Source organism: Zootoca vivipara, chromosome 2 (assembly GCF_963506605.1).
Source record: "Zootoca vivipara chromosome 2, rZooViv1.1, whole genome shotgun sequence".
In the NCBI taxonomy this organism is placed as follows: domain Eukaryota; kingdom Metazoa; phylum Chordata; class Lepidosauria; order Squamata; family Lacertidae; genus Zootoca; species Zootoca vivipara.
In genome coordinates, this window is record NC_083277.1 from 88,622,002 (window position 1) to 88,645,531 (window position 23,530).

The 23,530-nt window shown below is 43.9% G+C and overlaps 1 protein-coding gene and 7 non-coding genes across 8 annotated transcripts; all 8 read left to right on the top strand.

The window, feature by feature from the left end:
* The first annotated feature begins 2,498 nt into the window (after positions 1 to 2,498).
* Positions 2,499 to 12,781, top strand: DHRS7C (dehydrogenase/reductase 7C). The gene is made up of 7 exons (XM_035104605.2): positions 2,499 to 2,642; positions 3,222 to 3,381; positions 5,674 to 5,786; positions 6,863 to 7,073; positions 8,059 to 8,151; positions 9,026 to 9,181; positions 10,747 to 12,781. The coding sequence occupies exons 2-7, from the start codon at positions 3,228 to 3,230 to the stop codon at positions 10,953 to 10,955; spliced, it is 936 nt and encodes a 311-aa protein (XP_034960496.1). The 5' UTR covers positions 2,499 to 2,642; positions 3,222 to 3,227; the 3' UTR covers positions 10,956 to 12,781.
* Positions 12,782 to 13,204: 423 nt separating this feature from the next.
* TRNAS-AGA (transfer RNA serine (anticodon AGA)) lies at positions 13,205 to 13,287 on the top strand. Its single transcript has one exon. It is a non-coding gene; the product is annotated as a tRNA-Ser (tRNA).
* Positions 13,288 to 13,601: 314 nt separating this feature from the next.
* LOC118081629 (U6 spliceosomal RNA) lies at positions 13,602 to 13,707 on the top strand. The gene has a single exon (XR_004692097.1). It is a non-coding gene; the product is annotated as a U6 spliceosomal RNA (small nuclear RNA).
* An 861-nt stretch (positions 13,708 to 14,568) lies between these two features.
* Positions 14,569 to 14,650, top strand: TRNAS-UGA (transfer RNA serine (anticodon UGA)). The gene has a single exon. It is a non-coding gene; the product is annotated as a tRNA-Ser (tRNA).
* An 846-nt stretch (positions 14,651 to 15,496) lies between these two features.
* On the top strand, positions 15,497 to 15,582 carry TRNAS-UGA (transfer RNA serine (anticodon UGA)). Its single transcript has one exon. It is a non-coding gene; the product is annotated as a tRNA-Ser (tRNA).
* A 637-nt stretch (positions 15,583 to 16,219) lies between these two features.
* On the top strand, positions 16,220 to 16,301 carry TRNAS-CGA (transfer RNA serine (anticodon CGA)). Its single transcript has one exon. It is a non-coding gene; the product is annotated as a tRNA-Ser (tRNA).
* Positions 16,302 to 19,560: 3,259 nt separating this feature from the next.
* Positions 19,561 to 19,632, top strand: TRNAQ-CUG (transfer RNA glutamine (anticodon CUG)). The gene has a single exon. It is a non-coding gene; the product is annotated as a tRNA-Gln (tRNA).
* Positions 19,633 to 20,173: 541 nt separating this feature from the next.
* On the top strand, positions 20,174 to 20,245 carry TRNAQ-UUG (transfer RNA glutamine (anticodon UUG)). The gene has a single exon. It is a non-coding gene; the product is annotated as a tRNA-Gln (tRNA).
* The last annotated feature ends 3,285 nt before the right edge of the window (positions 20,246 to 23,530 follow it).

Sequence of the window (23,530 nt, forward strand, 5' to 3'; positions counted from 1 at the left end):
TACTCATTTTTTGCAAGCATTTTCACTAGTATATGCATTCTATGCACACTTTCCCCTAATATATGCATTCTTGTAAACATTGTTTGCTTGGAAAACTGCATTGCAGGTAAGGGTGAACTTTGAAGGCAGTCTGTCTTCCGGTTCTCATATTGCTTTGGAAAATGAGAGTTTGATAGATTGGGCTTTATATGTGAACTGAATTTTGTCCCCGCCCCCACCCCGCTGATAAGCTTTGTCTGTGACAGTAGGCTTAGGCCAGAAAATGATAATCCTTTCTATTCCAATAATAGGGTTTTCCCCACCACCACCCAAGTATCTCCCTTCCATTTAATAGATGCAATGGAGCACTGCACACGATTGATCATTGGTAAATTCAACACATGGGCAACTAACTGTACACCCAATCTATGCTCTGCATTTCTCAGGAGTTTAATCCATGCATTTACTTTTAAATTCACCATGTGTACAATCGTTCACACAAACATCTGTACATGTATACAAACTCCTTGTACCTGTGTGCAGCATAACATGTGAACAGCCCTCACAACTCCCTGGCATCCCTTATTTTTCAAATATTACCAACATAACCAGTATATACAGAATGAAAGGAGGAACATTAACAGAGCAAAGGGTGTCCTCCATAAACAAAAACAACTGTTGTTTACCTGCTGTTTTGTCACCTTCCGGGTGCACTGCCTTGCTGAAACCAAATGATTTTCCTGTCAAAGAAGTTTAATCTGCCGTGCATTAAAAGCGGATGGAGTGGCAAAGGCTTCCATGTAGCAGGGAGTCTCCCAATGTCAGGCGTAGCCTGTTAAAAGCTAAAGTGCTAAGCAGGAGGTCCCAAAGCGCAGTGAAAGGAAGGGCTGACAAATCTCTAGGGAGCCGTAGACACAAACAACTTTTGAATTTTGTCCTGCCGGGGAGGCAACAAAAGCTAAAGAGGGATTTGCATCTATTTTGAACTCAATAACAGGAAAGTGTGATTGGTGTATATGGACTTTGGGACTGTGGTGCAGGTGCTAATGGAAACATGTGCAGAACTTTTGTGGGCTATTCCCATTTCCTGGAGATGTATATACTGTAGTGGGAAAGAGAGACTGCTGCTGTTGGCAACTGACCATTTCCTTGATGGAATCATTCCGCATGACTTCTGGGGAAGGGTTCCACTCCATTGTTTTGTCGTAACCTCCTTTCATGTTGATGCACACAAATGGTGGGACTGTTTGCTTGCAGACAACTTGCAACCACGAAAATAAGCAATTTAAAGCAAATCAATTACGTAACCAGCAAAACACCAAGACAAGTCGGAGCACCATGCTGTCACTACTGCACATAAAAATAGTTTTCACCTGGAACCTAGATGATAATAGTGCAGGTGCCAAAGAGGCATATCTGGGGAGGGTGTTACAAAGATGGAGTCCACCACAGAAAAAAAAACCCTTTCCTCAGTTGTCACCATCCTAGTCTCTGAAGGTGAGGTGCCTTGGACAGGTTCTAAGAAGTTCAAAGAATTTATTGTAGTAAATTTCTATCCTGTCTTTCTTCCATAATAGAACTCAGGGCAGTGCATATAGGTTTTCTGGGTGATCTTCCCTCCAGGCATCAACCATAGATAACTACTCCAGGAACAAACGGAAAGCTGTTTCAGGACTGGTGATATGCATTTGTTGGGTGGCTCCCTTTTAGCAACCTGACTGCTGAATTAGTTGAAGGTTTTGAATGAACTTCAATGACAGTCTCACATATAATGTGTTACACAGTCCCTGGAAGCAAAGCATGGAAGTAACAGAAATGACAAGTCAGGAGAGGTAGCAAAACATCGTCCTCTAGCGGTGTTTATACTGTTACTGCAGCTAAAAAAAGCTTCCTTGTGTGTTTGATGACCCTATATAATGTTGTATATATGTGACTCTAAAGCTTGGGTTCAATTTTATATCTGCTTACAGTGACTTCAAAAGTGGTCACACACCCAAAATTCTGGGGGGAGGGGGGAGCCCTGCATATAAGAATAAAGCACATACACAGTAGCTGGTAAATTGTAACTGAAATCATACCAGTATTTTTAAAAGAAACAATCTTATCACATATAGAAATGCTATTGACCATTTAGACTGCATTTCCATCACTAAGGCTGCAATCCTGTATCCACACTTATCTGAGAATCATGTTCAACTTATTGAAACTTCTGAGCAGAGCTGCAAGGGTCGCTCTCTTGGTGACTGCAGAAGTCGCTACACATTGGGAAAAAGAAACAGATCAATTCAATCTTGTAACATCTAGAGCATTTTCAGAGCAAAGTGAGCTGTTACCTACATTTACCCATAAAAAATAAAAAAAATGAGCAATGTCTCTTTATCACTGAGTTTGTCCACTCATGCGGGCAGTAGAAGGACTTTGAAGCCCTGTGAAACTAAATAGGTCAGGTATGTGGCTGGGGCCATGGATACTATATTTACTTTTAAAAACTCTGTCATGCAGCTGAGCTCTATACATAGCTGCCTTTGCTCAAGGCAAAAGGCTTCGGCGGATGGAGTGCTTTTTCCTTTCCAAAAATGCCTATGAGTTTAATTAAACTTCAAGTATAAACCAGCTGGCAGGCGATACCACCTTATCAACTTGTTGACGGCTTGCAATTCCAAGTAAGTTATTGTCTTTATTACAGAACTTCTGTTGGGTGTTAAATCGGCACTATTTCCTCAGAAGCTTTGCTTTAGTCTCTTTCCTTTCAAAAAGAAATATGTCACGGGTCATTCCCCCCCCCCTTTCTTCTTCTTCTTCTTCTTCTTCTTCTTCTTCTTCTTCTTCTTCTTCTTCTTCTTCTTCTTCTTGCATCAGGGAAATAGAATTGACTGTTGCAAACATTGGTGTGGAACAGCACTGCCCACAAATTTGTCCATAATATCTAACAGTCAGTAAAGAAATGAACCCCCCAAACAATTCTTAATGGGTTTTGTCATATTATGTTTGATTTTGCAATTCAAAATTGCTTTGTGTGGAGTTATTTAAAAGCAGAAAAATGCTTTGTGTGCACTTTGGTAAATCTCTCTGTGCATTGACAGATGCTGAATAAATAATAATATAATTCAAATAATGGCTGGGAACACCTTACATGCTACAAGTTCTGCTTGATTGCATTTTGTTAATGGAGGGGGACCTTTGATCATGTTTGCTGCAAAACAATCTCCTCTGTTGCCTAAATTTGTTCTCCTTCCTGCCAGGTGAAGATGGGTGTCCTAGCTGTGCTAATTCTCCCATTGCTGGTGGTTGGAATCAGCGGGATTGTGTATATTTATCGGACAGTTACTCATCTGATGTCAAAATCTACCGTGCGGAGCAAAGTTGTAGTGATCACTGATGCTCTCTCCGGTGTGGGCAAGGGTAAGCAGGTGCCGGTGTGGGCAAGGGTAAGCAGGTCAGCAAATGACTAAGGGCCTTTTGTGTCACACACACACACACACACACACACACACACACACACACACACAAAGACAGAACTCTGGGTTGCTGTGATTGCATTGTGCCATCCAGTTCTCTGGCACATGCACCTTGAGGAACATTTGGAGTCTTAAAGAATCCAGCTGCCATTAAAAAGAAGCATAATTTCTAGACCTTGTGCTTGTCAATGAAAGCTTGAAAATATGGCAAGCAATTGGTTCAGAAACCAATTGGACAAGAGTCAGGGCTTCAGCACTGCGAGAGACATAAAATTTATGTGTATTTGAACAGAATGGAACCTCTCAGTGGTGATATTAATGGAGGGAATTCTTCAAATGGCCCAGTTCATTCCCATCATGGATGTTTTAGCTGAGATTCCTGCATTGTTGGACTAGATGACCCTTAGGGCACCTTCCAACTCTACAACTCTACAATTCTATTATTCTATGATCCATCTGTGTCCACATTCTTTCCTAAACTGCATGATCCATTTTCTGCTGCCTTAGATAAAGCAATAGTCTCTGTAGTCTTTGCATTCTTTCCCCTCCATTGAACCCTGAAACAAATTCAAAATTCTGCAGAAATCAAAACGTTGCAATTGAACCAATTTAGCAAAGCTAAGTAAGAGAGCTAATTTTGTGATTGTCTGCATTGTACTAACCCTTGTGGTGTGGAGCAGGGCAAAAAAGTGCACAAATGATAGGTATTGATAGGTAGATCATCACCACATTTTGCCTAATTGGTTCTGCAACAGAAACTGGGTCTTTTTTCCTTGCAAAACTTAGGTTTGCTTTTGGTGCCGACCTCTGGAATCCCCAGCTGATGGCTTTATATACACCAAAATGAATTAGCAATAAAAGCAGCTGCCCTGTATTTATTTAGGGAATCAATGTCCACACAGCATCCTCAGCATAATACTAGAGAAATGTGGGCTAGGAAGAATGACAGTCAGGTGGATCCAGAATTAGTTGAAAAGCTGCTTTCCCACAAACACTAAGTCTTAGATGAAATAAATGGGTCTATTTATAGCCGGGTGGCTGTGCTGTTGCAGTGAGATCTAATTGCACATACAGTAACTATCAGGTGGCAGCAGGGTGGTATAAATAGATTATTTCTATAATCCATAAGTTATGCACCAGTGCTGAGCTTTAAGGTTTGAGACCAGTAAGAAGGCATGCAGAATGGCTCTCTTGAAGTGAAATTGCTTACAGGCCTTGGGGCCTTGAGCAGGCAGCCACCACAGCAGCCGTCCAGTTAATGGATGGGCTCATAGCAAAAGAAGGTATAAGAGGGCTGGAAAGTGATCCATTTCAGCTGCATGGGGTTCTCTGATAGGCTTGCTGCTCTGCTGCCTGCCAGGCTGTGGAAACAGGATATGTCAGTTGAGAAATCATCAGGGGCTCATGTGCACCATTTGGCAGATGCACTTGGGGAAGTTCACAAAGATGTTGCTGGAGTCTGGACTCTTAACTCCCATCATCTCTGACCATTAGCCATGTTAGCAGGGGCTGCTCAGCTCTATCTGGAAGGCCACAGCTTCTCGATCCTTGTTTAAGATGGTGCATAGGTGAATTCTCTCACCTGGCAGTTTGTTCCATAGCATGCATCCAGTGTGTCCATTTCTGTCTGACATTAACAGCTTCTACTGCAGTGGGAGATGGAGGGTTTGCTAATTGAAACACCATGATTTTCTTACATCTTCAGAACAGCTTCACCACTGGTGAGACTGCATTGGCTGACCAGTTCATTTTTATAAGAAAACTTGGGTGCATTTCTGTCTGTTTGCACAGTTTATGGGTTTCAGACAATATACATGGTGCAATTTCTCAACTCTCTGAAAATCCAGTATTTAAAATACAGTATAACCAATGCCCTGTGTATGTGTGTGCTGCAGTGTTAAGAGAACATCTCCCTCTTGTTTATTTCAAATTAACAAGAATACAGGTACATGGTTTATATATGCTTTAAGCCAGGCATAGGAAAACTTGGCCCACCAGATGTCTTGGGACTACAACTCCCATCATCCCTAGCTAACAGAACCAATGGTCAGGGATGATGGGAGTTGTAATCCCAAAACATCTGGAGGGCCGAGTTTGCTTATGCCTGCTTTAAGCCACCCAGAGTGGCTGGGGAAACCCAGCCAGGTGGCCAGGGTATAAATAAAATTATTATTATTATTATCATCATCATCATCATCATCATCTAACCTGCATTATTCACTGGTTTATCTTTCAGAATGCTCACGAGTATTTCACTCAGGTGGAGCAAGGCTAGTTCTGTGTGGTAAACACCTGGATAAGTTGGAAGCTCTCTATGATGCTTTAAACAGTGTGGCTGATCCTACAGCAGTAAGTACCCTGTAAGGGACTGTGTAACGACAGCAGGATTTTTCCCTATGAAACAAGAGAAGCAGAATATATAAGCTTGTACCCTTTTCTCATTACTTTTGAATTAGGCATTGCTGTCTGCTATGCAGGGCCAAGGTGAAGCAATGATCTCAGGTGGTGGATTAGCTTCTGTAAATGCAATTGTGCAGCAAAATTGGCTACACCTAGCAGGAAGTTGAGGAATCTAGCTCACTTTGAGATGACACATGTAATTCCCATTAAGAAACTGATTATTGAAGACTTGTAGATGAGAAGAAGAGGTATTATGGTCAACAAGGCAAACCCACCACACTGAAGGCAGCAGCGAGCCTACCCTGCCCCCCAAATAAAACCCATATGTAAACAAATATATTTAAATAGAGCTTATTACCTTTCAGGTCACACGGTGTGCCATAAGCAGAAAGCATGCATGAGATCAAAGGTGCGACTAGAAAAGCATTAGCTTCAGTTGAACGATCCTTGGTGGTTAAAGCATGTTGATGTACTATACATTATGGAGCAGAGGGTTAAGCAATGTTTGGTATGGCTATCACATTGCAATTGAAAACAAGTTTTCTATGACAACAGTGTACATACGTTCTTCCCCCACTGTCTTCTAATGGGCCCATTTTGACCATGCAAGCAATCCCAGTCATCTGGGTATCAGCTCAGGTAGATATACAAAGTGGCTACTGGACAATCAGTCAGTAGCAATACCAACAACCTCTGAAGTGGATAAAGCTCCACTTTGAATGAATTGCTACTAATTATATTCATAATTCCTTGACTCATCCAGTAGCATCCACAGGAGTGAATCCCTCAGTTTGGGGGTCAGTTTCCACAGCAATAATCTTCAGTTTGCTTTGCATTCATCTCATCTGGTGAACTCTACTTCTTCGGTTGTGTATAAGGATATCAAACTGGATGCTGCTATCTGTTTCCCTAAATGATCTGTGAACTAATCCTACCATCTAAAGCTTATGGAAGTTGTCCCATATTTCTATATTTAAAAAATGCCCTTCAAGAAAGGGCAGTAACAATCGTTTGCTTCTTTTCAGACATTTACACCGAAGCTTGTCCTCCTAGATCTTTCTGATGTAAACTGCATCCAAGACGTAGCTAAAGAAATCCTGGATTGCTATGGATGTGTGGATATACTTATCAACAACGCTAGCACAAAGGTGAAGGGAACAGTGCAGAACATATCACTGGAAATTGACAAAAAGGTTATGGATGCCAACTATTTTGGGCCTATAACACTCACCAAAGGTATTTGGAACTGTGCCTCCTTACGACCCTTGTATCTCCCTTTAGAGGTGGGGCATCGGGTGGGACACACTTTGGAAGCATTTCTCTTCTTGGAGAGGCTGATCACACTCATGACGTCTCCACATTACCAACTTGCATCAGTTTTGTGCTGCCTTCAAAGCACCCGGGAACTTGATGATACTGTGGAATATTATCTGTTCAAGAGCTGTAGCCTCCTTGAACACTACCATCCCCAAGATTCCCTGGGGAAAGCTAATGATATCTGTAGTGCAATACTGTATAACCTTAATGTCTAATGACTCCCACTAGTATCCCTGGACATGATCTGACCAAATGTAAGCACATATAATCCCATTCGTGCACATGTACTTACCTCCCGCTGAAACGCTTAATATTTCCTGTACTCGTTCATACTAAGCTGTCTTAAAAGTTACAACAGTCCGCTACCCACTGTATAGACACAATTGCAACTAACATGATCATCCCAGTAGATGAATAAGGTTGCATTCACAGAGCACAATGACATCTGAGTTTGATGTTGGTGACTACTAGTTCTCCATATATGGGCTCACTTGTGGAATGATGATGTTGACTACAGTTCCCATTGTACTCGGCCAATGCCACACTAGCTGATGGGATCTGGAGTCCAAAAATACTGGGAGAGCACCATGTTGGCTACCTGTACTGCAGGGCATGGGAACTAGGTGGCTGTGCCTTAGTTGTGCTGTTTAAGAGCTTTATTGTTTTAAGAGATTGGGAACGAGCAGCATGAATTTTCTCTTTCTATATTGGCTGCCAATAGTAGGAACTGTTCATGGTGTTGGGATATCATTCTTTGAACTTGTTTTTCACTGGTTCATAAAGCCTTAACTGTTACACAGGCAAGGAAAAGAAATGTTGGGTATGTGTTTAGATAAGGATCACTCCCCTGGTAATTGCATTTCTCTAAAATCATTCATTTTCTGCCATCTTTTCACCCTTGCAGCCCTTATTCCCAACATGATCTCCAGAAGAACTGGGCAAGTTGTGCTAGTCAATAACATCCAGGGGAAAGTAGGAGTCCCTTTTCGTGGAGCCTGTAAGTTTACAGATTGAGAAAATAACCATTTGTTGCAACGGTGCTGAAGCACTGCCCTGCAGGCCTGATCCAGCAAGTTGAGCCTCTCCAAGTGGCCCATCAGTTCCTAACCTAATTTTTTGATGGCAGCAGCAGCAGCACTGTCCGTGGGGGAGGAATAAGTTCAGAACACCATCAGAGACTGAACAGTTTTAATCCTCATCATAGTGCTGGGCTAGACAGAGATATTTCAAGCTCTCTGTCCAGCCCAGTACCATGATGAAGAATCAAATTACCCATTCTTTGCTCATCAGATAATTGATCTGATGAACAGAAAGGGGCAATTTTAAGAGAGGTTTCAAGCTCTCCACTCAGCCCACCACTGTGCAAATTGCTCACTGACCACACATCAGTTCAATTAACTGATTAACAGGGATTTTAATTCTTATTGCATGGACTGTTAAATATGTTACTATCAGGCTTCCAGCTGACCACTAACCCCGAGAGTTTTTAACCCATTGAGAAAAAGCAGGTGTCAAAACTGCCCGGTGCCATTCCATTTCTCCATATTCTACAGAAGTAAGAAACTGACCTGAGGATCCCACCCATAAGCCCAACGACAACTCTGAGTATTTCAGCAAAAACTGTCCTTTCAGCCAACACAATTTGCTCCTTCTTTGGGTTTCTGGAAGAGTTGAAAAGCCAATATTTAAAATAAAAGGCTCGCTGTGAAACTGGATCTGTGCTATTGGTTTGGTGCTGAAATGATCAGGAACTGGGCTTCTAGGAACCCAAGTTTCTGTATATTAGACCTGAGACGATAATATACTGTGGGGATCGGGGTTAGATCGTTTATTTGTTTAATATATGAGATCATCTCTTTTTTTCCTCCTAGATGCTGCTTCCAAGCATGCTGCTCTGGGCTTCTTTGATTGCCTGAGGGCAGAACTGCAGGAATTTGGTGTTTGTGTCAGTACTGTGACTCCAAGTTTCATACGTGCATCCCATGTTCAAGCACAGGCTAGCAACTGGGAAGCCTCCGTGTGGAAATGTAAGATTAACCTAAATTGGGGTGGGGATGGGAGAGCCGGAATGAAAGGTGGAAGAAGAGAATAGTGGAGCAGGCCAGTGTGGTGGGAACCTGAAATGAGAGGCAATATGAATTGCATACTAGTAGTGGGTGAAATGGGGCATGGAGGGAGTTTAGACAAATTTAGGGGAATACATATATATCCACATTTCAGCAAAGGGGACTGAGGCATGCATCTTCTTGCTGTCAACATTTTTTAAACACTCACTTTCTAGGAACAGCAAGAGATTGAGGAGGAGTATTCCAGTAGGAATCTTGAACTTGTTTAAGCATTCTGTATCGTCGAACTGTGATGTGACAGTGGTATGAGATGGTTTGTGGTCTGAATCTAGGAAATCATTTCTGAGCCCACCTACCAGATGCTTACTGGTGGCCCTGATCTGAAATAATATGCGGGCTAGACAATGCTACCATTCAGTGGATTTGTAACTGGCTGACTGACCGAACCCAAATGGCTCCTCTTCATCCTGGAGAGTAGTGACTAGTGGGGTGCCACAGAGTTCTGTCTTGGGCCCAGTCTTATTCAACATCTTTATCAATGACTTGGATGATGGGCTTGAGGGCATCCTGATCACATTTGCAGATGCAGAGGGGCGGCTAATACCCCAGAGGACAGAATCACACTTTAAAATGACCTTAACAGATTAGACAACTGGGCCGAAGCAAACAAGATGAATTTTAACAGGGAGAAATGTAAAGTACAACACTTGGGCAAAATAAAAATAAAAATGAAAGGCACAAATACAGGATGGGTGACACCTGGTTTGAGAGCAGTACATGTGAAAATGATCAAGGAGTCTTGGTAGACCACAAACTTGACATACATCAACAGTGTGATGCAGCACCTAAAAAAGCCAATGCAATTCTGGGCTGCATCAATAGGAGTATAGCATCTAGATCAAGGGAAGTAATAGTACCACTGTATGCTGCTATGGTCAGACCTCACCTGGAGTACTGTGTCCAGTTCTGGGCACCACAGTTCAAGAAGGATACTGACAAGCTGGAACGTGTCCAGAGGAGGGCAACCAAAATGGTCAAAGGCCTGGAAACGATGCCTTATGAGGAATGGCTTAGGGAGCTGGGTATGTTTAGCCTGGAGAAGAGAAGGTTAAGGGGTGATATGATAGCCATGTTCAAATATATAAAAGGATGCCATATAGAGGAGGGAGAAAGGTTGTTTTCTGCTGCTCCAGATAAGTGGACATGGAGCAATGGATTCAAACTACAAGAAGATTCCACCTAAAGATTAGGAAGAACTTCCTGACAGTAAGAGCTGTTCGGCAGTGGAATTTGCTGCCAAGGAGTGTGGTGGAGTCTCCTTCTTTGGAGGTCTTTAAGCAGAGGCTTGACAGGCATATGTCAAGAATGCTTTGATGGTATTTCCTGCTTTTGGCAGGGGGTTGGACTCGATGGCCCTTGTGGTCTCTTCCAACTCTATGATTCTATGGTTCTAATAGGTAAATAATTTCAGAGCAGAGTGTGTCTCGTTTTGCCACTTGAAGAGAAACATTGTTTCCCTCTTTCAGTCTTTTTCAGAAAACTGGCCAATGGTGTCCACCCCGTGGAAGTAGCGGATGAAATTCTCCGGACAGTGAGCAGGAAGAAGCAAGAAGTGTTCATGGCAAATCCCCTTGCAAAGGCAGCTGTTTACATTCGCACGTTCTTCCCAGACTTGTTTTTTGCTGTTGTGGCCGCTGGAGTGAAAGAAAAACAGAAAATAGAAGATGAAAAATGATTTGTATCCTGCTCATCTAAGTTGGCCGTAGGGTTGCCAGAAGCTCTCTATTATATGGGCTGATCCATTGGGAAGCTAAAAGCAGGGATGTTAGCAGAAGATCATACAACTCAAAAATGAAACAATGCAATGTTTCTGGTTTGAGGATTTGGAGGCAGTGGAGTTGGGAATGGTAGTCTTTTCAACTACTACCAGTATTAAAGGTGCACTCCTGGGCTCTGGAACTACAATCCCCAGGGTGCTTTGTGAGCCATCGGAAACACCTGTGCTTTGTCTCCTGGGAATTGCAGTTACACAAGAAAGTTAATAAAATGGAGGAAGAGGCTATGCTCTGCATGTTGGCTCTTGTACTCAGAGAGGAGTTGTGGAAGTAGGGAGACCTAAATAAACACAAAGAGAGAAAATGAGGATGTTCAGGCACCAGGGATAACCAGAGAAATAGTTGGGGCGAGTTTATGTGTTTGTTAACAAAGTGTTGAGCTGGTAGGAAGCAAACTTGATTTAGTGAAGAGGAAATCCTCAGGAAGCAAAAGTGAAGTGCCTTGCCAATATTTGCACCAGAATTTTCCCTCTTCCAACTTAAAAACCCAAAGATTATTTCGATAGCTTCAAGTAGGGTTGATTCTGATAACTTGTAACTGTAAAGAATTATGGAAATACTGGGTAAGCAGGGGAGCATTCTTTGTTTCAAAATATAGAAATCTGTACATCTCCAGGTTTTAGGGCAAGCAGATAATTTTTGAAGCCCAAAATAGGGATGAGGGAGAAATTCAATTTTGTTTGCAATTTAACGAGAAACTACCTAATTTGTAAAGGATAAAATGGGAAGGGGGAGAACCATTTACACAACCTTGAGCTCCTTGGAGGAAAGGTGGGACACTAATGTAATAATCACTTAAATGGATAGTAAATATTTTAAAATGAGCATAGCGAGGCCAAAAACACGTTAGGTTATGTTTTGTGTTAGCCTGTGATGCATTTGAAAAGATGAGACTTTTTGTAAAGTTCAGCTGAAGCAGAGCTGGGGTAATTATTAGAGGACAATGTTGGAAGGAAAAAACGAGAGGCGGTCAGTTACAAGCATGGTAGCACCAGAACTAATTTTGGGCTTAGGTCTGTATATATGTAATATCTCCTGCAGTACATGCACTTGTGCTACATCCTGGCCCTAGCCCTGCCTGCCCTGCAGGAAAGCATGTTTGCAATGCCAGCAGAGCAAACACTATCTGTATACAGTAGTTGCAAGAGCAATGTCTGCACAGGGGGGATAATATCATTGCATTTGTATTGGTTGTAGCGGGAGCGTGTGGAGGTTTTTAGGTTGTTTGAGCAACAGGCATGCCTCACGTACTGCTTGAAGGAAACTGAGGTGAATGCATCCATTCTGAAAACAGTGTGTGCATGTGAACGAGGGGAGGGGGCCGAAGTGAAAAATGGCGGCTGTTAGGCTTGCATTTGCTGTAGAACTTTCAGCTGTTGGGGCCCAAACAGTGCACATAATGGAGGTGTGCTTTTCTCCTTTTCCCTGTCCCAGAGTAGGGATGGGAGACAAGCCCTGCAAGGTCTTCCCTGACTCCACTGCCTCTTCCTTTATTTCTTCTTGGCCCACCAGCTTAAATTTATAGCACATGTGCTCCCTTCAAAAAGAGAATCCACTTCCTCGAAACACCTTCGTAGGTGTACAAAATAGGAAAAGCATATGACGAATACAATTAGGAATATTTGAAAAGGATATGTACCAGTATTTGCATTTCCCAAATTTCTAGGTTTCAGATCAAGCAACCCTACCCAGAAGTGATATAAATAAAGTCCTTGTTTCAACTTTGTTCATGGATTTCTTGTTTGCCTTTTGCTAATGGTTGAAAATAATGATTACTAAGGAAAGAAAAAGCTATAGCAGTGACAAAATATTAGGATTAAATTCCAAAATGGAACCATCCTTTCATGAGATTTGCATTCCAGTGCTACACCATCAGAGGGAGAAGTTGCCAGCATGAGACCCAGGTGAAACAAAGACAAAAGGGGAGCTTGCTGGGGTGTGGTGCTGCCCAGTGGTCCATTGCTCAATTGCTGTTACTGCTTTCCTCCTAACTGCAGGGTGAAATATGTTTGGGCCTTTCCAATCAGTCATTTGAATCCTTCCTCTTTTTTTGTGACCTAGCATGCTGACATCCTTTAGGAAATGAACAAGAAACTTCAGAGTGGATAAGAAAGGCCCTGGAGCAGTAGGAGGCCCTATGGTTTAAGCAGACGAGGTGGCTGAGTGGTGAAGGCGATGGATTAGAAATCCATTGTGCTCTGCATGTGCGGGGTTCAAATCCCACCCTCGTCGGCCTTTTGGCCTCCGATAGAAGATTCCAGGAGAACATAGCTGGCATAATACAGAGGCGTCAGATCCTACTCCATGCTCTACTCCATGCAAATTCCATCTATCATCATTTGTTTTGACTTGCTGTGTGGTGCCATGCTTGGGGGGGTGGGAATTACTGACATGGGGTCCAGATGAAATAGATGAAGAGAGCAGGGGCCTGGAAGAAACCTGGTAAAATGGGTCTTGGCTATAGTTGCTGCCCATTTTCCTCCTCATTGTGAGGTGAAATGTCCTTGGGTAGCTTCCCATTTAAACTCTCCCAAGAGGGCTGGTTGTTGTGTGGAGTTCAGTGACAAAAAGGATGAAAATGGAATGAAATGGAGATTAGCATGGCCCCTGCTGAAGGATGATACTGAACTTTGTGAAGTGTTCCATTTACACACATTTTATCTTTCCATGAAGCTGTTTTGCCACGTGAGACAAAGCTGTTGGGTGAAGGGGAGCTGAGAAAGCTGCTTCATGGTTTCTGCCTAAGCTGCCTATTAGGTGGTCATGGGGTCTGGAGTTTGTCTCTCCTGGAGCTCCATGGTGCTAGGGAAAGGTGACCCTTTAGAAATTCCATAAACTTTTGGGGGAGAAAATGTTCTGCAATTTGGCCTATCCTATCACAAGGCTTGTGATGCAGAACACAACCACTCTATCATCCTTCAGGTAATGAACAAGCAGGTGCTGACTGGAATACGAATGCCCTATAAGAGTGACAGGTCCTGCCACTATTACAGGTGAGGTGGCTGAGTGGTGATGGCTATGGACTAGAAATCCATTGTGTTCTGTACGTGTGGGCTCAAATCCTATCCTTATTGGCCTTTTGGCCTCACACAGCAGAGTCCTGGGGAAGAACATTAGAAAGGCCTAGACACATGCAGCCCCCTGATCCCAGAGGCAACTCCTGGTAGTTTGGGGCTGGCATTGCCTTCCCAGGTAGGATGCCAGGGGTTTAGTGAGCAGGAAGAGTCTGTGGCAGAGAGCAGTCCAGAATCAGAGGCTGGAGAAGAGGCAGTTATGGGGACCGAAGTTCCCCAGTTCCCTAAGTCTGTTCCTCCCCTGGAAGGAGGAGCACTGAAGGCACAACTCCCTGTTGACATTAGTTGTGCTTCTGGCCCAAGGGAAACCACTAATAGTGCTCTCCCTGATTATCTCAGTGATCACCTTGTGGTGTACAGGGCATACAATATTAGGGTGGTTCCTGTGCAAGGATGACAAAGAATATCCATATTTCTTTGAAGTCTCATTACAATGCATGATGAGGTGGCCGAGAGGTGAAGGCGATGGACTTGAAATCCATTGTGCTCTGCACGCGTGGGTTCAAATCCCACCCTCATCGGTCTTTTGGCTCTATAGAATAGAATCGGGGGGAGGACTTAGCCATCGGAGCACTGACACCTCCACTGCTGCTCTGTGCAGTGCACCTCTCCCCCATCATCCTTTGCTGTAACTTGTATTCCAATGTTATACTATCAAATGAAGGAATTACTGGCATGTGGGCCAAATGAAACAAAGGCAATGGAAGAAGGGGTCTAACAGGAGCCTAGAGATGGGCCCTATCCATAGTTGCGATCTACTTTCTTTTTGTTAGATGAAATACCCTCGAGTAATCTCTCATTTATGCCCTTCCTAGAGGGCTGGTTTTTGTGTTCACTTTGGTAATATACAGGAGTTGGAATGATACAGAGATTAACATGGCCTTGCGCAAGGATAATCCATGAAATGTACCATATATATGCATGTGCATGTTTAACCATTCTTTGAAATCTCACTGTGGGGTTGGACAAACCTGCTGAGCAAATAGGAGCTTGTAAACCTTTTTTCATGGCTGCTGTCATGAAGTGTTGGTCTGCTGTGTTGGATTTGAGTCCCCTGGGGCTCCTCACTGCCAGAGGATAGTGGATCTACGCATCTTTAGAATTTTCCTCAATCTGATTTTTTTAAAAAAAAAACTTTCTCAAGAAAAGACCAGAAAGGAGTAAGAGGACTTGCTGCTATGGTCACCTGTTGTCTAAGGTGGCCAAATGGTGAACGCAATCAACTAGAAATCCTTTGCACTCTCTCTGATTGCATAGGTTCAAATTCCACCCTCATGGTGTTTTGCTGCCGGCGAGAGAGGGCTGGTAGTCTGCATGTCTGGGACTCCTAGTCCAGCATGGCCTATTTGGAAATAATGAAAAGCATGGACGAAGTGGCTGAAAGGTGAAGGCGATGGACTTGAAATCCATTGTGCTGTGCACGTGTGGGTTCGAATCCCACCCTTCTTGGTCTTTTGGCATCACACAGTAGGTTTTTGTTGGCTATGTGTGGGGAAGGGGAGGGAGAGATTTGGGAGAGGTCAGGTTGTTGTTCCCTTTCCTCATCACAAGGTGAAATTTCTTTGGGTGATTGCCCTACCCAAGAAGGCTTGTTCTTGGGCGGACTTCAGTGATACATAAAACTGAAAGAACACTCACAAAATGAGCATGGTCCCTGCAAAAGTACAGAGAAAGTTGCACACCACTCCATCTGCTGCTCCCCATTTCTGCAAGTCCTAGCCCAAAACGTCCTATTTGAAACTCATGAAAAGCTGCTGATGTGGATGAGATGTCCAAGAGGTAAAGGTGATGGACTAGAAATTCTTTGGGTTTGAATCCCCCCCATCAGACTTTTGGTCTTTATAACAGATTCCTAAGGGGCAGCTCCTGAACCCCTTCACTGCTGCAGAGAGGTCCTGCCATTGGGCAGACAGTTAGAGGTGGCTGTGAGGTGAATGCCAAGGACTAGAAATCCATTATGCTCGGAGCAAGTTGGTTCAAATTCCAACCTTGTGTTTTTACTGGCAAGGAGGAAGGACTAATTGTCTGTTCTTTCTGGAAGCCCCTGCCCAACGTGGCCTATTGGGGAGTTGTGAAAGGCCACCAGTGTGGACAAGGTGGCTGAGAGGTGAAGGCGATGGACTCGAAATCCATTGTGCTGTGCACGCATGGGTTTGAATCCCATCCTTGTCGACCTTTTGGTTTCACATAACAGATTCCCGGGTGAGAACTTGACTGGCACATGGAGGCCTTGTCCGTGGTCCTGCACTGTACTCCTCTGTGCTGTGCATGCCCCCCCCCCCATCATCCATCAGAGGAAGGAGTTACAAGTGCAGGGCCCAGATGAAATAAAGATGCAGTCGGGAGCCTAGTGTGAGACAGGGGCAGTCCCCCTCCACAGTTCCTATTTCCCATTCCTTCTCACTGAAAGGGGGAAATATTTGGGTAGCTGCTTATTTAAACTCTTCCAAGGAGCCTTGTTTCTTATATTAGATGAGACACAAATTTGTGAAGTGTTTTATATATTGAAAAACCTATTTTGCTGCTTTGCTGCTGAGTGGGAAACAACAGCTGAGGGGTAAAGAGCTTATTCAGAGAGCTTATTTGTGCCTGGAACCTCTCTGTTGTGTCTCAGGTCTGGAACAGATTCCTCTAGGGGCTCCTTGCTGCCAGAGAGCAGGATGTTGTTCCTTAATATCTGTCCTGTTCTGGGAAAGTGTTTCACAAATCGATCTATCACTGATAGACCACACACTGTCCTGCTTTGTTATGTGCTCCAAAATCCATTAGGAAACACAAACACCACCACAGATAATGGGCTCAATTCGATCCTGATATCATGGCTGACTGTGGTTATGATGTAGATGAGCAATGAAGGCAAGCGATTTGAAATACTGTACAATGGACTCTGCACAGTGGGTTCCAGTTTCACCCTTGTTTGTGTTTTTGCTACTGAGAAGGCACTACGAGTCATCTACTGCTCCACATGTCTGGAACTCCTGTCCAGCATGGACTGTTTGGGAAACATGAAAAGCTGCTCTTGGTGTGGCCAAGAGAAGAATGCAATGGAACTGAAATCCGTTGTGCATGTGTGGGTTTGAATCCCACCCGTTGCCTTTTTGGCTTCATATGAGAGTTGTGGGGAGGAACTTGGCCTGCACAGCACAGAGGCTTCTTCTCATCAGAGTGGCCATCTTTTGTGGTACCTTTGCTAGGGATTTGTATTCTGATACCATGTAATCATGAGGCCCACATGAAGCAACTGGTGCCCTATCCACGGTTGCTATTTGCCTTTCTTCTCATCATAATGGAAATATCTTTGGTCACCCACCCATATAAACCTTCCTGAGAGCTTCATTTTGTGTCTGTGTATGCCGAAACAGGAGCGTGCCAATGGGGGGGGGAGGAACACAATTCCCCTCCCCATGGTTGAAATAAATCACAGGAAGGGTTGCTGCGTGGAAGGACTGTGACCTCAGGGATACTCAAAGCAAATTCCTGTCCTTAGCACCTGCTCAGAGGACACCCTGTTCTTTAGTTTTAAGTGTTTGCACCTAGATCCAGATGGTGGCTCTTGGGGGTTCCAGGAAAATGCAACTCAGGTCCTGCGATCCTGAAGCCTGCCCTCCCCTCCCCTGCCCTGTTCGGTTTTCCTGTTTTGCAAAGGAGGGTGGGATTTGTCTTCTGGAATTCTTTGAAACTCCCCTCTATTATGACATGGAGTAGTCTTCCTTGTAAATAAGGTTAAAAAAAAAGGTACAGGACCCCTGGACAGTTAAGTCCAGTCAAAGGCGACTATGGGGTTGCGGTGCTCATCTCACTTTGCAGGCCAAGGGAGTCAGCGTTTGTCCACAGACAACTTTCCGGGTCATGTGGCCAGCATGACTAAGCTGTTTCTGGAGCAACGTGACAGAAGCCAGGGTGCACGGAAACGCCATCCCCCCCCCCCGCAGCAGTACCTATTTACCGTATTTTCCCGTGTATAAGACTATATTTTCCCCTAAATTTTTGAAGTTTACAATAAGGGGTCATCTTATACACAGATAGTGCATAGTGCATTTTATTAATTTTGGGTTTTTTGTTTTTTTTAAAGGGGGTCGTCTTATACATGGGGGCATCTTATATATGAAAAAATACCGTACTTGCACTTGTGTGCTTTCCAACTGCTAGGTAGGCAGGAGCTGGGAGAGCAACCATAGCAGGGATTCGAACCACAGACCTTCTAACCAGCAAGCTCAGAAACAGGCTGGAGTCCAGTGCTTCTCAGAGTCACAATGGGCTACCACCCTCCCTCCCGATGGGCGTTAATGGAGGCTGGCATATAATTAAGAAGGCCTCGGTGCAGGAAGAGCTTTTGCAGTACTAAATATGTAATGTCGAGAGTCTTTCTCATGCAAGGAGGCTGCTCATCATCATCATCATCATTATTATTGTTGTTGTTGTTGTTGTTGCAGCAAACAAAGGGGAGGGAGAGAAAGCCTCTCTCTCTCTCTCTCTCTCTCTCTCTCTCTCTCTCTCTCTCTCTCTCTCTCTCTCTCTCTCTCTCTCTCTCTCTCTCTCTCTCTCTCTCTCGCTGGATGTGTTCCCCCTCCTTTCTATATAGTCTTTTCCTTTATAATCTGCTATTGCTCGATGTGGCCCATTTAGGAACTGAAGCCTGCCAGTCCCGTTTGGGCGGGAAGATGCCTCGGCTCCTCCCTCAGCGCGAGGTCTCCTTCGCCTCAAGATGGCCGCCGCTCTAATACCGTAAGCTCGTTTCAAAGACGGCGGCGTCCGCTACTGCTCCTGCTCCCTGACGGAGCTCCGGGCTTAGAAGGTTGCTTCAAAGGTCGCCCCTTTCGGGCAAAACGCAAATTTCAAAGAAGTTTTTCCTCTCTCCCAGTGAAACGAGGCGCTCCTCTTGTTTTACACCCCGCCTCCCCTTATCCAAATAACGGCGCCTTTTTCTGCCCAACTGCAGGACGGTCTTCGTAAACGCGAAGGATCTGTCAGCCGAGCGCTCCCTCCAGCGCCCAACCTTTGTATTTATTCTTTCTCTCTCCATACTGTATATATAACGATAAGGGGCTACACAGAATCGATATACAGTACCGGTATGTATCTCGATTCTGTGTAGCCCCTTATCTGGGCAGAAAGCCCCGTGGAAACACCGCGAGGAGGCTGACTTCTGAGGAGACGGTGGATTAAGTGGATAAGAGATAAATGGACGCTAATCGGCTAACATGGTTTTTTCTCGGGGGGGGGGGCACAAATCAAGACTATTCGCCGCCGCCGCGGGTTTAAAATGACCGAAGTTATTCTGATACTGGAGCTTTGTTGCCCCCCCCCCTCCTTACAGTAAGACTTATTCCTTCAAATCTTTTCGAAAGAGCAAAACCACTCCGTTGGTTAAGGGAGGGTCTTGGTAGGCTAGTGTGAATAAGTATTGAACGAGCGCCAATTCGGGACGAATGGTTCCATGGTGTAATGGTTAGCACTCTGGACTCTGAATCCAGCGATCCGAGTTCAAATCTCGGTGGAACCTGCGGATCTCCTAGTTTTTTGTTTTTTTGCGGCGGTGATGGGTGGAAGAGACTCAAAGGTTTCTTAAATAAAAAAATATGGAAAACATTTTGGGGGGGGAGGGGGAACGAGGAAGAAAGGAGAATGCGCCATTATTTTCTCTTTATGTTGAGGTTTATGCTTTTACATAATGGTAACGTTTTGCTGGGGGTGAGGGGCTTAAAACGTCTATAATTTCAGAATGTATGATTATCCATTATATACATACATACAGTACCGGTACTGTATATATATGTATATACAGTATATGGCTAATCGGAAGCTTGTCGGTCTGACAAAAGGGCATTTAAGAGCTATCTGATGGCAGTTTTACAGCCACTACGGGCGGCTTCCAACAAAATATTAAAATACAGTGGTCTGTTAAACATTGAAAGCGTCCCTAAACATATACAGTACTGTATATGTATAATTATGAAGAGGAAATCAGTACGCATGAATGTGAACCTAAAAGAACCTTGGGAACGTGCTAGTAGAGAACTTTTCAGCCAGCAGGGCTGCCGTGTGGTTCTATGGTGTAATGGTTAGCACTCTGGACTTTGAATCCAGCGATCCGAGTTCAAATCTCGGTAGAACCTGTGTGTGTGTGTCCTAGGTGACATTTTAGAGGCGCTTAGCTTTTTCTTATACTGCACTGTATGTATATTTAAAATCCCCCCTTTTTGCTTCTCTATTGAAATTTTGTTTTGGGAGTGGTTGAAAGGTGCAGTTTGTTTTGAGGAGTGGGGCTGTGGGGAACCACGTTGTTCTTGTAGGATTTAAAAGAGCTGGTCACCGGTTTTGATTAAATGCGCTTTCATTTGTCTTGAGTAAAAATAAAATATACAAAAATCTAAGCTGTCAGACAGAAAATGGGTGTCTCAAAGGAGCAAACTGCCTGCCCCGTATTTCCTCAGGAGTGCATGGATGGGTAGAAGCAGACAGATGGACTCCAAAGGGAAAACAAAATTAATGCCTGTGCGAAACCATTCCTCTTCTTTGCTTCCTGCCCAATCAATCCGACATGGCGTAGTTTCCTTTCACAGGACGCTTCTCTGCAGTGTAGAAGGGGAAATACCCGTCTTGCTGATTCCAAATCCTTTTAGTTTCATATTTATTTCTTCACCTCAAAGGCCACATGGTGAAATGGGACGAGCAAAAGCTATGCAGGAGTCTCTTTCTCTGTTTAATAATCCGAATTATCGGCCTAATAATCCTCAAATGGGGAAGACCATAGAGTTGTAGAGTTGGAAGGAACCTTAAGCATCATCTAGTCCAACCCCCTCTGAGTGTCTCACTTGTATTCAAAAGTTATAAGAATTGTCCCCAAAGGAGGTGGCAACATTAGTACCAGCCCAATTGGCCCGACTGGTGTCTTTTAGTACAATTTAGCCCTTTCAAATGAGTTAGCTGTGGTGCCCTCCAGAAAATGTTGGACTACAGTTCCCATCATCCTTGATCATTGGCTATAGTGGCTGGGGCTGATGGGAGTTTGAGTCCAACGTTTTCTGGTGGGCACTCTGCTACCATCCTACTCCTAGGATGGAATCCTAGACACATTTGCTGAATTTAATGGTACTGCCAGGTCCAGAATTTAATAGTACTGCCAGGTCCAGAGTTGGAGCCTTAGTACCTTTGCAAGTGAAAGAAGAAGAAGAAAAAAAGAGTTTGGATTTGATATCCTGCTTTATCACTATCTGAAGGAGTCTCAAAGCAGCTAAAATTCTCCTTTCCCTTCCTCTCCCACAACAAACACTCTGTGAGGTGAGTGGGGCTGAGAGACTTCAAAGAAGCCCAAGGTCACCCAGCAGCTGCATGTGGAGGAGCGGAGACGCAAACCCGGTCCCCCAGGTTAGGAGTCTACCGCTCTTAACCACTACACCACACTGGCTCTTAAGTGAGGAGGAGCTGAGGAATGAGGCAGCCTAGATGTAACAAGCGATGGGTTGGTCCCACCATTAGTAGCCTTGCACAGGCAGCAAATTTGAGGGCACCATGAAAGTCAGTCATGGGTGCTGAAAGAAGCCTGACTGAAAACACTAGAACTTACTTTTGAATAACTGTTAGGATCAGACTATTTGTTATAGAAGAACGTCTGTCTCTGGTATTCAACAATAAATATTGCCTCACCTACCACTGTGTTCTGCAGGAGAGAGTCTCCTGCAGAAAGCACCTCATCAGGAGGGGCATTAGTTCATTCCATGTAGGAATCTAGCGTTTAGTGTGCCAGCATTTACTCTTTGGGACTACCTTCTGTTACCCATCAGACGCAGGCTACCTCTGGTCTTTTTAGCATCTCATTGGTCACCTTCCTCCTTCAACAAGCTTTTCAGGTGGAGGGTGTTTTTTAATCACAGTTTGTATTTGCACAGGATTTGAAATTGTTTTTATATATGAAATAGCTTTGATTTTAAATATGATTCTACATAAGTTTTTATTGTTGAAGTTTTACTGTTAAATTGTTTCAATATGTTTCACAGGAAGCAACTCACAAAGGGAAACAAACAAACAAATATAATAAGGATACTTAATATAAAATACTGTTGCATTTCATTTTATTTCAGCCATTCAAATTCATACTATATTATATAATTGAATATTGTCCAGGTACAATCATGTTGAAAAGGCAGCGATCAATGCAAACATCTTATGTTAAATTTTTACAATATCCTTTGGCTCAGAGGTCCTATCAGAAAATTTCTGTAACATTTATTGTTCACCTTTTAAAGACCCCAAGCGGATAAATACACAGTCTGGATATTCTCCATACTAAACTTCTAGAATAGGATGCTTGTACCATCATTCGGAGCATATTATTCACTTTATACCAGGCCTCATTCCTAACCTTGTAATAAATTCCTGTAAATCCTGTTGATTTTTATGGATGCATATTTCCCATGAAGTAAATCCCATTAAGTTCAGGGAGATATACCTTGTAACAGCCCTGCAGTCAACACCCATCATACTGGGCAGACACCTTACCTGCTCATTCCACTACCCATTGTTATTGTTATTTGACCTCCCGCTTGGTACACAGGAAGCTGCCTTACACAGAGTCAGATCATTGGGTCATCTAGCTGAAGTCTGTCTACACTGACTGGTAGCAGCTCTCCAGGATTTCTGACAGGGGTCTCTGCATGCAAAGTTGACCACTGAGCTATTGCTGTAGCCACTGCTCTACCACTGGGCTACAGCTGTGGCACTGCTCTGGTGCCATGCTTGTGGCTTACCCAGTGATAATGGGGCAGCAGTAATGTAGCCCCATGCCTGAAGGAGAAGCTGGCAGTTTCTCTACCCTCCTGGGCTTACACAGCAGTGGTGTTACAATGGGCTGGGGAGCTGAGTGGCCCACTTGCCTAATGCACAAGGGAGATTCTGCAGTCCTGCTGTTATCAGGGGGTCAAAGTGGAGTGGGACCATGGACAGACTGAGCAAGGTCCCCCTAAATCTGGAATGGGTTTGTCAAGTGAGCATGCCTAGGATTGGCGTTTACATTACAGCATATTTTAGGGCATCATAGACACCAAAACATCTAGACAGAGTTTTAATCTCTTTGATTTCTAAGAAAACCTCTTTTCTTTAAAAGCTCATGTACACGAGTCCATAAACATACTCTTCACATTCTGTGTGTCCAGAAAGGAACTGTACCAAAACAACATTCAAATGAGAAGCAAATCACTATGGCTGGATTTCCACAATGGCTGTAACAGGATGCGAAACAGCAAGCAGTAGCTACAAGATGAGAAGCGCATTAAGTTACTACAATCACAGGACAACTACTTTCCAAAAAAACCCAGCAGATTATACCTACTTGTGACTGTTGAGCATTCAGCACTTCCATAAACACCCTGTCACAATGAATTGCCTCCGTAGCTGGCAAGTGG

Excerpts from the sequence above, each read along its gene's own strand:
- DHRS7C (XM_035104605.2), top strand. The coding sequence starts at position 3,228 with ATGGGTGTCCTAGCTGTGCTAATTCTCCCATTGCTGGTGGTTGGAATC. Across the intron at positions 7,074-8,058 it reads GCCTATAACACTCACCAAAG|CCCTTATTCCCAACATGATC; the intron begins GTATTTGGAACT and ends TCACCCTTGCAG. Across the intron at positions 8,152-9,025 it reads AGTCCCTTTTCGTGGAGCCT|ATGCTGCTTCCAAGCATGCT; the intron begins GTAAGTTTACAG and ends TTTTCCTCCTAG.